We start from the raw sequence: 14,996 nt of genomic DNA, 5'->3' as shown, positions 1-14,996 counted from the left end.
AAACAAATATGTGATTAGCAATTAATGGTTTTGCTATAAATAAACAAAAGCAAACAGTTCAGCTTTAAATAGTGATCTCTGCTCTGTGGAGCTTTTAATTGGGCTGTGCTTGCAAAGTTGAACCTTTCCAAACACGCAACAGGCTTTGAGGAACTCCCATCTGCGGTGACTGAACTGGCCGAGTTGGAAAGCTGAAGCCGTAGTGGTTTGAGTTAATGTCTGGTTAGCTAAAAAGTGGTTGTCATCTCAAATATCTATGCATGAGCCGACCATTGGAGGGGGGCAGAAGCGTGCGTATTTCAGTATGGGTAACTCTGAATTTGTCTGCGGTGGGAGTTTCAGCACACAGAAGACTTTCGGTGCTGTGCCTTTCCCTTGGTGGCTGCTCGCTGGGGAGCGGGTCCTGATGGAGGTGGGAGCAGAGGTACAACCAACACATATCTGTCTGTCTGAGCGCTACCAGCACTCCCTTGTGTGCATCCAAATTAGCATCTTATAATACCCCATTCAAAATAATTGGATTCATCACCTTATATGGATTCAGGTATTTCTAATGCAGATAGTGGTCCAAGGCCAGCTTTGATAGAAAACTTTCTTCCTCGCAGTGATTTGGCCTTAAGACATGGGCTGGAAAGAAAATTTCCGGGTTTCTGTCATAACTTTGTTCAGTTTAAGGCTGACTCCATCTAATTTTCTATTTCCCATGTGTTACCTGCAGTGTGGATTCCACTTATTTGTGAGAAACTGTGATGTATTTGACCTGATGTATCCATGTGTTGCTTCTTGCTTAGGCAGCATAACCAATTTCCACGGCCTGAGCTGGATGTAATTTTTAAAAATGATGGCAATAACCCTTTCTCTAAATGTTGCCTGTTTGAACAAACTACAGCCTTTCTGATTTTTTGCACAGGAAGATTTAGAAAGCAGAAACTGTATTCATCAATGCTAATTTCTCTTTGTTTTTAGTGGGCTTAGGGTAGGTCCAAATTTTCAGAGGCTACATCATCAGAGGGCCAATGGGAGGCAGTTTTTGGGGAGCTGTCCTTCAAAACAACTGAAAGGTGGTTGCTCTGCAGTGCCTGCAAGTCAGACCCATGTAGACATCTTGAATTGGTTGTAGACACCTCAAGTGGATTGCTCCAGAAGCAGAAGCAGCTCTGTGTTACGTCTGCAGCACAGCAGCAATTGCCAGCACTCTGCAGATTCCTGCCCTATCAGAAAAAAAGTGAGCATCGCTAAACCTAAGTTTTGTTCTCAGTTCTCAAACTTGTTGAGAATCTTAATCAAAATATTTGCTCCTTGCACTTCAAGCACGATCTCTCTCTATTGCTATGTCACAGCCATCTCAAAGAGAAATGGCATCACAAAACCAATAATCCAGTTCCTAGCCTCAAGAGAATAATTATTCTTTTCTTTTTCTCCAGAATCCTAAGATTTAAATATGTCTCAAGTGGTTATTCTGTTTAATTGTGTTTTTTTTCTTAATGGCACCTAGATGCATTCATGTGTCATCTTCTGAAACTTCTTCCTGGATTGCTCAGGCAATTCCATTTTCTCAGGTCACTTTGAGTGTCGTTCCTGCATGGACCGAACACCATAATTTTATGGTAGAAACTAGAGGATCAGCAACCCTTGGCAAACTTTTGGAGAATGAACCTAGCATGCCACGGGCAAGAACATGCCTCTGGCTCTCTGCCTGGTAAATGGCACTGTGCTGGTTAGGGGAACGTGTCCCCCAGCGCTGCTCACCAGCCCTCCCGTCCCACCTCACTCACAAGTCTCACGCTCTGTCCTGCTCATCCCTCTCCTGACGGTCCCTTCTTGTTCCTATTGACTCCGTCCATACCTGCCTTTTCAGCACTAACTGTCATTGCAGGGAGCAATCCTGCTGAGACCACCTCTCCATCACTCAGCAAATCGTTTTGGGACATACCCGGAGTTGGGCTTATCGCAAGGTCTGGCGTGTAGTGAAATGCTTTATCCCACAGTCCCATTGTAAAATCCTTACGGGACTGTTATTATTTTGACTTGGCATCTTGTAATCATAGAATCGTGGAATGGTTTGGGCTGGAAGGGACCTTTAACGACCATTTAGTCCAACTCGATAGTCTTTTCCCCTGGTCTGCATTTTACGTTGTGGTTTTTTATATGGGGCTTTTGTATATTCATCTCTCTTTCACCCACTCTCCTTTGCCTGTATATAAAGGTCTGGACCGTTTGAGCTGCCCTACCTCTACACACAGAGCGTCTGAGGGAGATATATAGTATTTTTTTCCTCTGAGAATAACAGCTTACCCCAGTCCTTACACCTACATACCTATTATGGCCCTAGAAACAGTAGTTGTAAATCTCATAGACTTCTTTCTTACTATAAACTATATCCAAATAGTTTATACAAGCCTGTGCAAGCTGTCAGAAGGAGTACGTGCAGTATCCCGAACACAGAGCAGACTGGCGGCAGCGGCCAGCAGCGCCTGGGACTAAGGGGAATGGATTTGCAGGAAAACTGTGGTGGAAGAGCATCTGTTAACAGAGTGGGAACTGAGCCTTGCATGGGAGGGGTGGGACATGCTTTTGCAGCTGTGGGGCCATCACATCAGCATCAATGCTGCGCCTCGGCTCTCGTTAGTGCTCATTCCATTGCTGTGTTTCACTGGGCATTGTGAAAAGTAGAGATTGGATTGCTCTAGGGTTTTGTTCCAAAGACTCTCTGGTCTCAATTGTATTTATTACTTGATTATAGTAAGGGTGGGATTTGCAAAGAGCCCAGTCGAATCACTGCTCAAGCCCCAGTGTACGTGGCTGGAAGGTGCTGCATGGGAGGGTGTGATCCTGCCTGCCAGTCCTCGGCAGCCCTCCGGGTGCACGAGCAGAGCCCTTGCCCCTGACGTCCAGGGGTGCAGCTCGGCAAAGAACCGGCTGTTTGGGGGGATCCAGATTAATGCGTGGTGAAGGAAGAGCCGGGGAAAGACCAGCAGTGACAGGAGTGGGACTCACCAGTCCTGGATTTTTTACATCGACATTGTACCTAGAAAGAGCTTTCAAACCAGAGCTCCTTGAATGGGACCAAAGTAGGTATATGAGATAAGGGGGAAAAAAAAAGCCAAATAAGCAAGAAATAAGCATGTAGCCCCCATGAAAATAACTGGCTCGTTTTGAAACTGCCCCAAAGCTTCCCTATTTTACAGTGATTAAGAAGCAGGAGCCTGGAGGAATTGGAGATTCACAAAGCATGAAAACTGGAGATCAGCCTTTGTTTCCCTGGGGACAGACCACCAAGGGACAAGCTCAAATCCCTTGTAAGGTGGCTCCCAGGAATTCCCTTTCGACAGATCTCGCATGGTGGCAAATTATTCCTCCCCTCTTCCCCCCTACCATTTCCCCAAGCCACGTTTCATGCTCGAGGGGGAAGGGAAAGTCCGACAGACCCTTTGCACCCACTCCCCGGGAAGACAAATGATGCCTGGCTCCTGCTCGCAAGTGGAAGCATTTGCTGATGAACTGATACTTGGCAAAAATTGGTGTTGTATGGAAAAATCCCCAGCACCTGCTAGCAAAACAAAGTTATTCATAACATACGGCTGGGTGGCTAAATCTTCACTTCCTAAGGACGGCCTGGAATTACACTTGCTACATGCTGAGCTGCCTTTCTCCCGTGTGAAATTATATACAGGCAGCAGGAGGATTTGCAGCTCTATGGAAGGTTAGGATTTATAGCACTGTCTCTTGCAAGGGCTTACTCTGCAGAAATGGTCATTTTGTCTTCATCTTCTCTTTTTGGGATAAACACATCATGATATAATCATATATATGGAAAATCATATCTTTGTGCTCATTGGGGAGCAGGTAGTCCCATGAATGTATCTCCTGTTATAAATCTATGGGTGTCAGTCAGATTTTTTTCCCTCTTGCCTGGAGTTGAATGCACATTTTTAATTCATTTCCGTATGGCACAAATTCTAAGTTCTTATTCTATATTCTGATTTACTTTCCTGACCAGTAAATTGTTACTCTTTTCTGGCTGGGTAAATTATTGTGGACTACAATTCAAGGAAGATGTTTAGCTAGAGGAAGTGCCATTTAAATGTGCTTTTTTCCCTATTCTGATTTGACAACATGCTAGTGATACTGCCTGTATAATGAGGGGAGAGTATAAAATCCATGGCAATCTCTAGCCTATGCCAGAGGTTTGCTGGTAGAAAAACGCCTTGGTCTTTGAACTCCTAGATCGATATCTTCCATGTGCCTTAAATATGAATTTCCGTGCGTTTGGAAGAGTTTTCCATAGTTCTGCGCTATGGAAGATGCTCCTTCCAAGAGAGAACCCAGACGTACATGAGCTCCCACCTCCTTGTTGCAATATCAACAACAGATTGTGAAAAACATCTTTTCCTATCACTGATGCAGCTTGGTGTAAGCCTTAAATAGGTAACAATTACAAACCAGTCAAGATGCTTTGTAACCTTCATTGCACCCTTTTTGCATGTCATCACGGCCTGGTCATGCAGAAGTTTTTGTGTAAGCAGATTGCTGTTGTTGGTAGAAAATAGCACTGAGAATAAGATGCTCCATTCATGGATTTGCCTGTGTGACAAGTTCGTAGGTTTGGTGTTTTGATGATTAGACTGTAAGAATCGAGAAGCTACTGCTGATGTTGACGTTGTTTGAGTGAAAGGAAGGAGTTACTCGTAAGATTGAGGTCACTTCCAACAAAATCAAGAGTTGCTGTTCCTGCTGCAGGTGCATGGCTGCACTACATACTATTTAGACTTCAAGTGCGTGTGAAGTTAATGTTCTTCTGCCTCCTAAAAAAGACTTTTATATTTTCAAATATACATTTTTGATGTAAAGCTGCTTAATAGACTTTAAATATCTACTTTTTGAAAGAGACTTGTGACAGCTCTCCTGAAAAAAGGAGTAATAATTCCAAATTGTAGTATTTTTCCATACCATGTGGTCACCCTGTGTGAGGTGAGGCACCCTCCTTTTCCCATCTTCTCCAAGAGAAATACCAACCAAGGTAAAAACCTTTGAGTCAAGGTGTCTTGATCCTTTTTTCCCATGCACACAGGTGCATAAATACCTCGACTCTCAGAAATTTGTCACCTGAAGTCGAGAAACTGTTTTTTCTCCTCCCAGCTCAGAGGACCCTATAGGTAAGAGCTTCATTGGGTCCTTGTAGTGAAGATGGAAGTTAAAGCACAGATTGGTTTCTTCTCTCTTCTCTTTCAAAGCACCCGTAGAAAGTCTTAAATAGTTGTGGTTTATGGTATTAGCTAGTCACATTGATGGTCAGTGGGAAAATCCTTATCTCGTAGGGTGTAATTGGGCTTGGAGTGTAAGTTTACCTGCTGTATTCCTTATATTCTGTAGAAGTCCTTTTGGCTCTTGTTTAATATTTTCAGAATAATTTATCCAAGAGGTATATGCATTGATTTCTTTTTCAAGTATTTTATGGTACGGAGATCTTTGGTATTAGAAGAATTAGCCTGGGGAGAGGGAATCAAACAAAGGATCACACAGCACTTGTTTCATATCTGCGCGTTGAATCAGAGCCACAATTTTGGTGTGCAGGAATCCTGGCAGTTCCTGGGACTCGAGTCTTCCTTCTCAGTCTGGTGGCGTGTTATGTTTGGCTGCAGCCCAGACTGGAGGTTGCCAGAGCCAAGATGAGAAAAAGGAATGACGCTTATACCTCTCTCAGTTCCTCTAAGGAGCATCAGCCACCTACGGGTCCCTGCAGCTATTCTGCAAGGTTTGGGTCATGTAGTTAATCTTTGTTCAGGGAGCGAAGGGAAGTGACTGAGTGGAGAACTGAATGTGAAATTATAGAGTTCTCCCTGATGTTCAAGTTTATTTTAAAGAGTATTAAAAATCAAGACACACCATTCTATTTCTGCATTCCTTCCTTCCCACTTCAAGGCCAGAGTATTTAATGTGAGCTAAATTGGAAAAATGCTGGACTCCAACTTTGTGTTACCTTGTCACCTCCTTGTGTAGTTAGAAGGAGGTTTTTTCTTTTTGTCACTGCTTTTGTTAGAGCTGTTTCTTTTCTTCAGACTAACCATGTTGAGCAGTACCAGGGGTTATTTTTTTATTTTTTTGGAGCAGCTCCTGCCCAAATGTTTCAAAATCAAGCAAAAGTAATCACAACCTTTCTCTTCACTTGAAACCATAACATTTTTTTGACAAGAAGTGCCTTTAAAGAAATGCCTCTTAATTTATGGTGGGTTGCTTTGTACTTTGTTTCTGTAACCTATCACATTACATTTCCTGTGCGTTGAGTATGTATGTATTATGAGCTCTTAAAAACAAATATCCCAAAAGAAAGGAATTCAGTAAATGAATAAAACATTCTTGGGTAGCTGAAGTGGCAGTTTAATAGCTCATCCATTGGGACTTTCAAATAATATAATGATGATGGCCATATAAATATATGGATAGATGAATAACTTCAATGAGGAGCTTGTTACAACTCTGCATACCACATCTGAAATGAAATTAAACTCTGAAAGTGCTGCCTGATGTGAAGGTCCAATTTTTCCAGTGCCAACTCTGAAATTATACCTAAAAATACAGAAGCCGTGTGTTTGTGTACACATATGTATACATAACTAAAACATGCATTCACAAGCACACACACACATATACTTATGTTGTTTCTAGGTGGAATTTAGTGTTTCAGGACTGATCCTGATTGCACTGAACCCCTAAAACTTGGTAGACTATTAACATGACTGGATTTGCGGCAGTGTATTTGAGATTAGGTCTTAGCCCTGTCTTTCTCTATAAATAAATAGATAAATGGAATGGGAGCGTAAGGTTGTCATGTTGTATTGCCTGGGATATACACAACTTTTTCATTAGGTTCAAATAATCACATAGCTTTGTAAATATCTACTTTGATGCCTGCCTGCCACAGCAGAGTCTGTAACCTTGGGTATGGCTAATCTGAAGGTAAAGTTTTAAATAATTTTTGCTTCTAGCAGTTAATTTCTCAGGAAAACTGATTTCTCATTATGGTGGACGTGGAAACCCAACATTCATGGTCATGAATGACGGAGAGAAACCAGCTCAGGCTGAACTATGATGGGGACAGGAGAAACTAGACCACCAAATGAGATGTAAATAGGATAATACGATTCATTTCATTACTCCAGAGAGACCTGTTTCTGGGAAGCTGCTGAGCTGCGGTGAAATAAAGTCTGGGTGCTCATATGAAACAGAACATCAATCTCCATCGTAAGCCAGCAAAAGTTCACTTTCTCTTAGCAGCGGGGAGAGGCTGGTATTGCAGTATAGGTGGAGGATGCTGAAGTGCTCTTGGCGAAAGGCAGCAATACAGTCATTTGTCTGTTGAGTATTTTAATAATGCCACATCACAGAAGAGGCACAGCCCTTTATTTTGTTATGAGTTGAGTCTCTCTCATTAGAATTTCTCATTCCCCTTGGCTGGTTTTTCCTCGGCAACATATTATATATTGGTTGTATTTTCTACTTGAGAGCATCATCTCCCACGCCAGGCTGAAGCAGCAGCTTTTAGTGGCAGTACTCAAAGTGATCACATAAAGCCCCATGAAAATAAGGGACTTCTTTGATATTTTCATACTGGTGAATTAAGTTGATGAATGTTTGCTGTGCTGAAAAATAAGGTGCCACAGCTCTGATCTTTTGGCTGAGTGAAATGACAACAATAATAAAAAAATCTTTCCTAGCTGAAGTAGAAAAATGCCATCCTGGGTGCCCTGGGATCAATCAGAGCATGGGGAGAGCTGGTCCCTCACGTACACAAAGCATATTAGAGAGTTGTGCATATTTCATAGAATCATAGAATGGTTTGGGTTGGAAGGGACCTCAAAGATCATCTAGTTCCAACCCTCTTGCTACGGGCAGGGACACCCTCCACTAGAGCAGGTTGCCCAAAGCCCCATCCAACCTGGCCTTGAACACTTCCAGGGATGGGGCATCCACAAACTCTCTGAATATTTGATATATAAACTGTATAAAAAACTATAAATAAATACAGTAAAAAACTATATATAAACATATTTCATGTATAAACTGTATGGGATGAGATAATAATCATAGGACACACATGATAAGTGCACAACAATTGAGTGGACGTATTCAGAAAAGGAATTGCCACATGTAGTTCTGTGGGGATTTGCCTGTTACTGAGGAATGCAGGTTCAGAGGTGATGATACAATCTTTTTATTTTCTTTTTAAAGAATTTCTTTTTTTTTGTTGTTGGTGGTATAATAGAAAAGAAAATAAGAAGGAAACAAAGCGGGGGAAGAACTGCGTATGAAAATAAGTGTATTGAAAGATGAGTGCCTCGACAAACACTTGGGAGAATTGATCAAATTGATTAATGTGTTAAGCAATGGGATATAGACTGTGGGATCAGGAAGTTAAGTGTTTTGTGTGAACATTATAAAATCAGTGCGATAAATTGATTGTCTTTAGTACTTAAAACTGCAATAGTCATTCAGTTATATTGGAAGTGATAACTAACATGAATTCATATTCCAAAACTTGTATGCAATTTATAAATCTCCTAGGGGATGTTGAAATCATGTTGGAAATTTAAATTAACCCCTGTCATTATCGACAACTTTTCTTATCCTTTTCCACTCTGTATTCTAGCTTGGAGAAAACTATGTTTTCAAGCAGCTTTTAAATGACAATGAGAACAATGTGTGTATGCAGTGGGTCTTTCAGTAATTGCCTTTTAAAATTGATTTTTATGATTTTTGTGAGTAGCAGCGAATATACTCTGTAACAAAGAAGCTCATTCACGCTGCCTCACTGTAAGCACCTGCCTGGTTTCCTCAGGCTCTTCTCCTCTCTTTTCAGTGGGAATGAATAAGCAGGACCTGGCTCCCAGCTTCTGCAGCACCCTCCAGCAACCTTCAGCCAGTGCCTCCGCTTACTCTGGCTCCGTTTAACCGCCCAGTTTAGATCACTGACACGAGGCACTGGGGCTATTCCACAACAGGACTGTAGAGAGGAACTCCAAATCTTCCCCAAATGGCTGCTTATTAATTGCGTTTGAATACTTACATCTGTAATGAGCCTTCTGAAATGAATGGAAAGGCTGTCACTGCATTGAGGTGGCTGGAGTGGTTCAGACTGGATTGAGACAGACTGACGGTGATGGAGCCATGTGCCTTACTTGTAGCCAAATTCTGCTTGGGATTGCCGAAGTGAAATGTGGTGTAAGCTGGAATTCACTCCATCTGAACAAGGATGTGTTTATGCTCTTGCTGGTTGGGGTGGCCCGTTGGCAGCAGGACAGGCAGTAGATTGGAGGGCATCTTCACCTTTCTTAGGCTGGGATGGCAGTAGTACCCAGCGAATGGAGCATTTATTGGGCGTACAGAAAAAAATGTTCATCTCTAGCCTCGTTTAGGGTATGTTACCCAGTGTATTTGGTGGAAAGTGGTGACCATAATCACAGATGCATTGTGGTACCTATGCAAGAGTAAAGTCCTATGGGCTATCTCAGCTGTGCTGTTTCCTACCCTGAGTCTTCACCTGGGAGCTTTATTGAGCAGTGTTATTTTCTTCATTGTATTTTGTCAGTTCTCAGTATCTGGGTATGTGTATGCATATGTGTATGCAATTGTATTCAATTAGCTAGAATTCTTCCTTATTTTTGATTTTTCTGAAGGTATCTGTAATTAAGGTAATGGCCAGGTAGTGATGTTTATGTACCACTTGTTCTTGGTGGCTCAAATTGCATCAACTGTGTGATCTTTCATAACATAATAAAACTGATAACATTCGACTATCACGGTGCTATATAGTGAAAATCCTGTCTCCTTTCCAAACATTGCAACTGAAAACACATTTTCCAATATGCTCTGAAAACAAGCAAGTTTAGGCTTAGTTGGAGCTACTGGTAAATAAAACCGATTTCTGCATGTGGTTCATCCTCTTACATAAACTTATTCAAACGTGCGTGTCTGATTTTAGTTTTTTTTAATGTGATGATTATTCTGGACTGTGTGCATGTGTGTATAGATGTGGTAGGGTCTCACAGGATTTTTTGTGTTAAAAAAGTGAATAAAAATATGTATATGTATTTATGTATTATGTGCATGTATGTGCAAATGCATACATATTAAACACTCACACACACATAAAAATATAATCCAAAACTGATGCTTTTCTGTGTGTGTAGTGTTCTCCATTTCTAGTTTGTTAAATATATAGTGACTAGTTTTTGCATATATTTAATTTTTAATTAGAAATTTAGTAAATAATTTTGACATAACTCTTCACAGCACAGTTTTTCTCTTGATCAACTATTTCCTGTTTTCTTTCTCTGTCACAGGGTGAAAGAATGATGTGATGGAGGTGAATATGGGCCGCTGGTCAGGCTCACGGCCACCTCTGTCATGCCTTGCCCTTCTGATTGTCAAGTTCCTGGCGTCTGTTTGCCAGGTAGTTCACGGGACCACCCCGCTTGGCTTTCACTTTACACATTCCACTTACAATGCTACGGTGTATGAGAATTCTGCAGCCAGGACCTATGTCAACAGTCAAACGAGGATGGGCATTACCTTGGCTGACCTTTCATGGGATATCAAGTACAGGATAGTGTCTGGTGATGATGAGGGCTTTTTTAAAGCAGAGGAAGTCATCATTGCTGACTTTTGCTTCCTAAGAATAAGGACTAAAGGTGGGAATTCTGCTATATTGAACAGAGAAATCCAGGACAACTATTTATTGATGGTGAAAGGGTCTGTCAGAGGAGAGGACTTGGAAGCATGGACAAAAGTGAACATCCAGGTTTTGGATATGAATGACTTAAGACCTTTGTTTTCACCAACCACATACTCTGTCACGATAGCGGAAAGCACTCCTTTAAGGACTAGCATTGCACAGGTGACTGCAACAGATGCGGATATTGGGTCCAATGGTGAATTTTATTATTACTTCAAAAACAAAGTTGATCTCTTCTCAGTTCATCCTACAAGTGGTGTTATCTCCTTAAGTGGCCGGTTAAACTATGATGAGAAAAACAGATACGATCTTGAGATTTTGGCTGTGGACCGCGGGATGAAGCTTTATGGAAACAATGGCGTAAGCAGCACTGCCAAGCTTTATGTTCACATTGAACGTATAAATGAACATGCCCCCATGATAAACGTAGTAACCCATATTCCCTTCCCATCAGACAAGGAGCCTACCTATGCAGTTGTTAACATTGATGACCTAGATGAAGGAGCCAATGGAGAAATAGAATCTGTTTCTATTGTGGCCGGAGATCCTCTAGAACAGTTCTTTCTGACTAAAGAAGGTAAATGGATGAATGAGTACAAAATCAAAGAAAGAAAGCCTATTGATTGGGACAGCTTCCCGTATGGTTATAACCTGACTCTCCAAGCCAAGGACAAAGGATCTCCTCAGAAATTTTCTGCAGTCAAACTGGTCCACATTGCTAGTCCCAAGAAAGAAAGTATCCCCATGAAGTTTGAAAAGGAAGCATATGATGTTTCGGTCAGTGAATTTTCACCTCCTGGTGTGGTGGTTGCAGTGGTTAAGCTGATGCCCGAGCCACAGGGTGTGGAATATAGAATATCTCCAAGTGAGGAAGCTGAGTATTTTAAGATCAATCCCAACACAGGCCTTATTACTACTGCTCGTCCTTTGAAAATCATTGAGAAGGACCTCTATGAATTAGAAGTATATACAAACAAAGGTAGTGATTTAAAAGCACAGGTTACTGTCAGGTTAGAAGATGCCAACGATCACACTCCGGAGTTCCAGCAGCCCTCCTACAGCTCGTTTGTCAATGAAAGCATCCCTGTGGGGTCTAGCGTTCTGGCAGTTTCAGCAATTGATAAAGACAGGGGAGAAAATGGATACATTACATACAGCGTTGCCAGTCTCAACTCACTACCATTTACAATAAACCAGTTTACAGGTGTCATCAGCACATCTGAAGAACTGGATTTTGAGTCCTCACCAGAAAGCTACAGGTTCATCGTGAGAGCTTCTGACTGGGGTTCTCCCTACCGCCATGAAAGTGAGGTGAATGTCACCATATACATAGGCAACGTCAATGATAACAAACCCCTCTTTGAAAAAGTGGCGTGTCAGGGAGTGATTTCATCTGATTTTCCTGTTGGTGGTCACATCACTGCTGTTTCTGCAATAGACATAGACGAGTTAGAGCTTGTGAAGTACAAAATAATCTCTGGAAATGAACTTGGCATTTTCTATTTAAATCCTGACTCTGGTGTCCTGCAGCTTAAAAAATCTCTAATTAATTCTGGCATAAAGAACAGCAATTTTGGCCTTAAGATAACGGCAACCGATGGAGAGAACTTTGCTGATGCTATGTTTGTTAATATTTCAGTAGTTCATGGGAAAGTGTCTTCAAAGACGTTTAGCTGTAGAGAAACTAGAGTTGCTCAGAAGCTAGCAGAAAAATTACTCAAAAAGGCAAAAGCAAATGTGAAGCTGAATTTGGAAGACGGTTTTCTTGATTTTTATTCGGTGAACAGGCAGGCACCACATTTTGACAAATCCTTCCCTACTGATGTAAAGGTTTCAGAGGATCTGCCAGTTGGTGCCACCATCCTGAGGATAAAAGCCTATGATGCAGACTCAGGCTTCAATGGGAGAGTAGTTTATACAATTTCTGATGGTAATGTAGATAGTTGTTTCAACATTGACATGGAGACGGGGGTACTTAATGTTCTTATGCCCTTGGACCGTGAAAAAACAGAGCTCTATCTCCTTAATATTACAATTTATGATTTAGGTAATCCACAGAAATCTGCATGGAGACTGTTGACTGTCACTGTGGAGGATGCAAATGATAACATGCCTGTTTTTTTACAGGACAGTTACTCAGTTAATATTTTAGAAAGTACAAGTCTCGGTACAGAGATTATCCAGGTAGAAGCCAGAGATAAAGACCTAGGATCCAATGGTGAAGTGACTTACTCAGTATTGACAGACACCCAGCAATTTGCCATCAACAGTTCCACAGGAATGGTGTATGTGGCTGATCAACTAGACCGGGAATCAAAAGCAAACTATACACTGAAGATTGAGGCTAGGGACAAAGCAGAGAGTGGCCATCAGCAGTTTTCTGTTGTGCCTTTGAAGGTTTTTTTGGATGATGTCAATGATTGCTCTCCAGCCTTTATACCGTCCAGCTACAACGTGAAGGTCCTTGAGGACCTGCCAGTTGGCACTGTCATAGCTTGGTTGGAAACTCATGATCCAGATCTCGGCTTGGGAGGTCAAGTCCGTTACTCGCTGGTGAACGATTACAACGGGCGGTTTGAGATAGACAAAGCGAGCGGTGCCATCCGCTTGAACAAAGAGCTCGATTACGAGAAACAGCAGTTCTACAACCTGACTGTGCGCGCGAAGGACAAGGGGCGACCGGTTTCTCTCTCTTCTGTTTCTTTTGTGGAAGTCGAAGTGGTGGATGTCAACGAAAATCTCTATACCCCCTATTTTCCTGACTTTGCCGTCATTGGATCTGTAAAGGAAAACTCCCGCATTGGTACAAGTGTTTTGCAAGTTGTTGCTCGAGATGAGGATTCTGGAAGGGATGGAGAGATCCAGTATTCCATCAGGGATGGCAGTGGCCTGGGGAGATTCAGCATAGATGAAGAAACTGGTGAGTTTTGTTTCTAATTTCCTTTTCCCTTTGTAGAGGTTTTTGCAAAAGCAAAGCTTAGGCATAATTATTTTCTACCCCTAACAAGAAATTCAGTTCTTCTTAACAAGCAAGATAAAATTATAAATAAGGATTTTCCAGGCACAGCAATGACATGATTTAATTACCTGGTTACATTCATCACTCTCTGGGTGTGAAATAATACGCATTCCTTTTCAGCAGCTATGTGATGACTCCATTTAGAAAGCAGTGATAGTTACGGAATGACTCACTTCCAGTCACTGTATTATCTGTTGATCGTTGTAAATTACTCAGGTCACCTCCACAGAGTCACAACGCTCATGACCTTGAATACGGTGTTAAACCCAATGAAAGGAAATAAGGAGCATGAAACAAGAATTATTTCATCCTAAAACCTATTTGTGGTCTTGTTCTTATTGTTGGTGGGAGTAATTTTTCATGGGAGTTAGCAGTCTGGAATGATATGCTATTCTGTATAACACGCTTTCTTGTAGCATGGTGTTCATCAGTGTTGGCACGCTTGCGTAAAGGTAGAAATACAGGGAAAGGTGCTAACCGTAAACCAACTGTGCCAGCTTTCCCTCGGAGGTGGTATTATATGAACATCAATCTTACAAAACAGTATTAATAGAGTGAAGATTTTCAAGATGTTTAACTTCACTACTGCGCCACCCTATTGGAAAATGTGGAAAATGCTAAGTATAACAGGCTACCTAGTAAAACACTTAACGAACTGGTTGTTTAAATATCTGATAGCTGTTGGGAGTAATGATGCAGCTGTGGTACTAGAAGTAGTGAGGAAATTAGAAAATATTAGTCAACAGTTTCAGAAATTATATTAAATATGTTAGGTCTGTGGGTTTACTGTGATTTAAGCAGACTTTGTATGTCTTTTTCTAAAGCTTTTAATTGAGAATGTGGTATTAAAACATAAGATTAAAATGTATGTTTTGGCAAAATCAAACTGTTTTAATCAAATGTCAACTTTCTAAACTGAACATTATGAAAAACAGACGACATTACAAATGCTGTGGATCGCGTCTGAGCATAAGCAGTGAAAAATATTTTTCTTCTATTTGTGCTATAGTCTCTCTGCTGCAGCTGTGCACAGATGATACAATCAAAACCTTGTGTCCAGAAACATCAAACTTGCGTGTCAAAAGTCAAGAGGGAGCCTACTCTAATTTCCAGAAATGTTAAGAACTCGTATATTCTACAGTGCTAATAGCAGTTGAAGGCATTTGGACAACATTATTTAGGCAGTTGAACATGACTTTCAACTTTAAGCTCCTGCATTTGAAAATTTTTGCCCACCTGCTTATT

The 14,996-nt window shown here is 41.4% G+C and overlaps 1 protein-coding gene across 1 annotated transcript in view; it reads left to right on the top strand.

Moving 5' to 3' along the window:
• The window catches only part of FAT3 (FAT atypical cadherin 3), a 425,084-nt gene that overhangs the window by 81,974 nt on the left and 328,114 nt on the right, over positions 1-14,996 (top strand). Inside the window, exon 2 of the mRNA XM_054846690.1 lies at positions 10,341-13,652. Coding sequence (XP_054702665.1) covers positions 10,358-13,652 — 3,295 coding nt within the window. The 5' untranslated portion in view covers positions 10,341-10,357. The remainder of the gene's footprint in view (positions 1-10,340; positions 13,653-14,996) is intronic.

Source organism: Grus americana, chromosome 1 (genome assembly GCF_028858705.1).
Source record: "Grus americana isolate bGruAme1 chromosome 1, bGruAme1.mat, whole genome shotgun sequence".
Lineage (NCBI taxonomy): Eukaryota > Metazoa > Chordata > Aves > Gruiformes > Gruidae > Grus > Grus americana.
The sequence above is the reverse complement of the archived record's forward strand: the minus strand, read 5'-3'. Positions and strand labels throughout refer to the sequence as shown.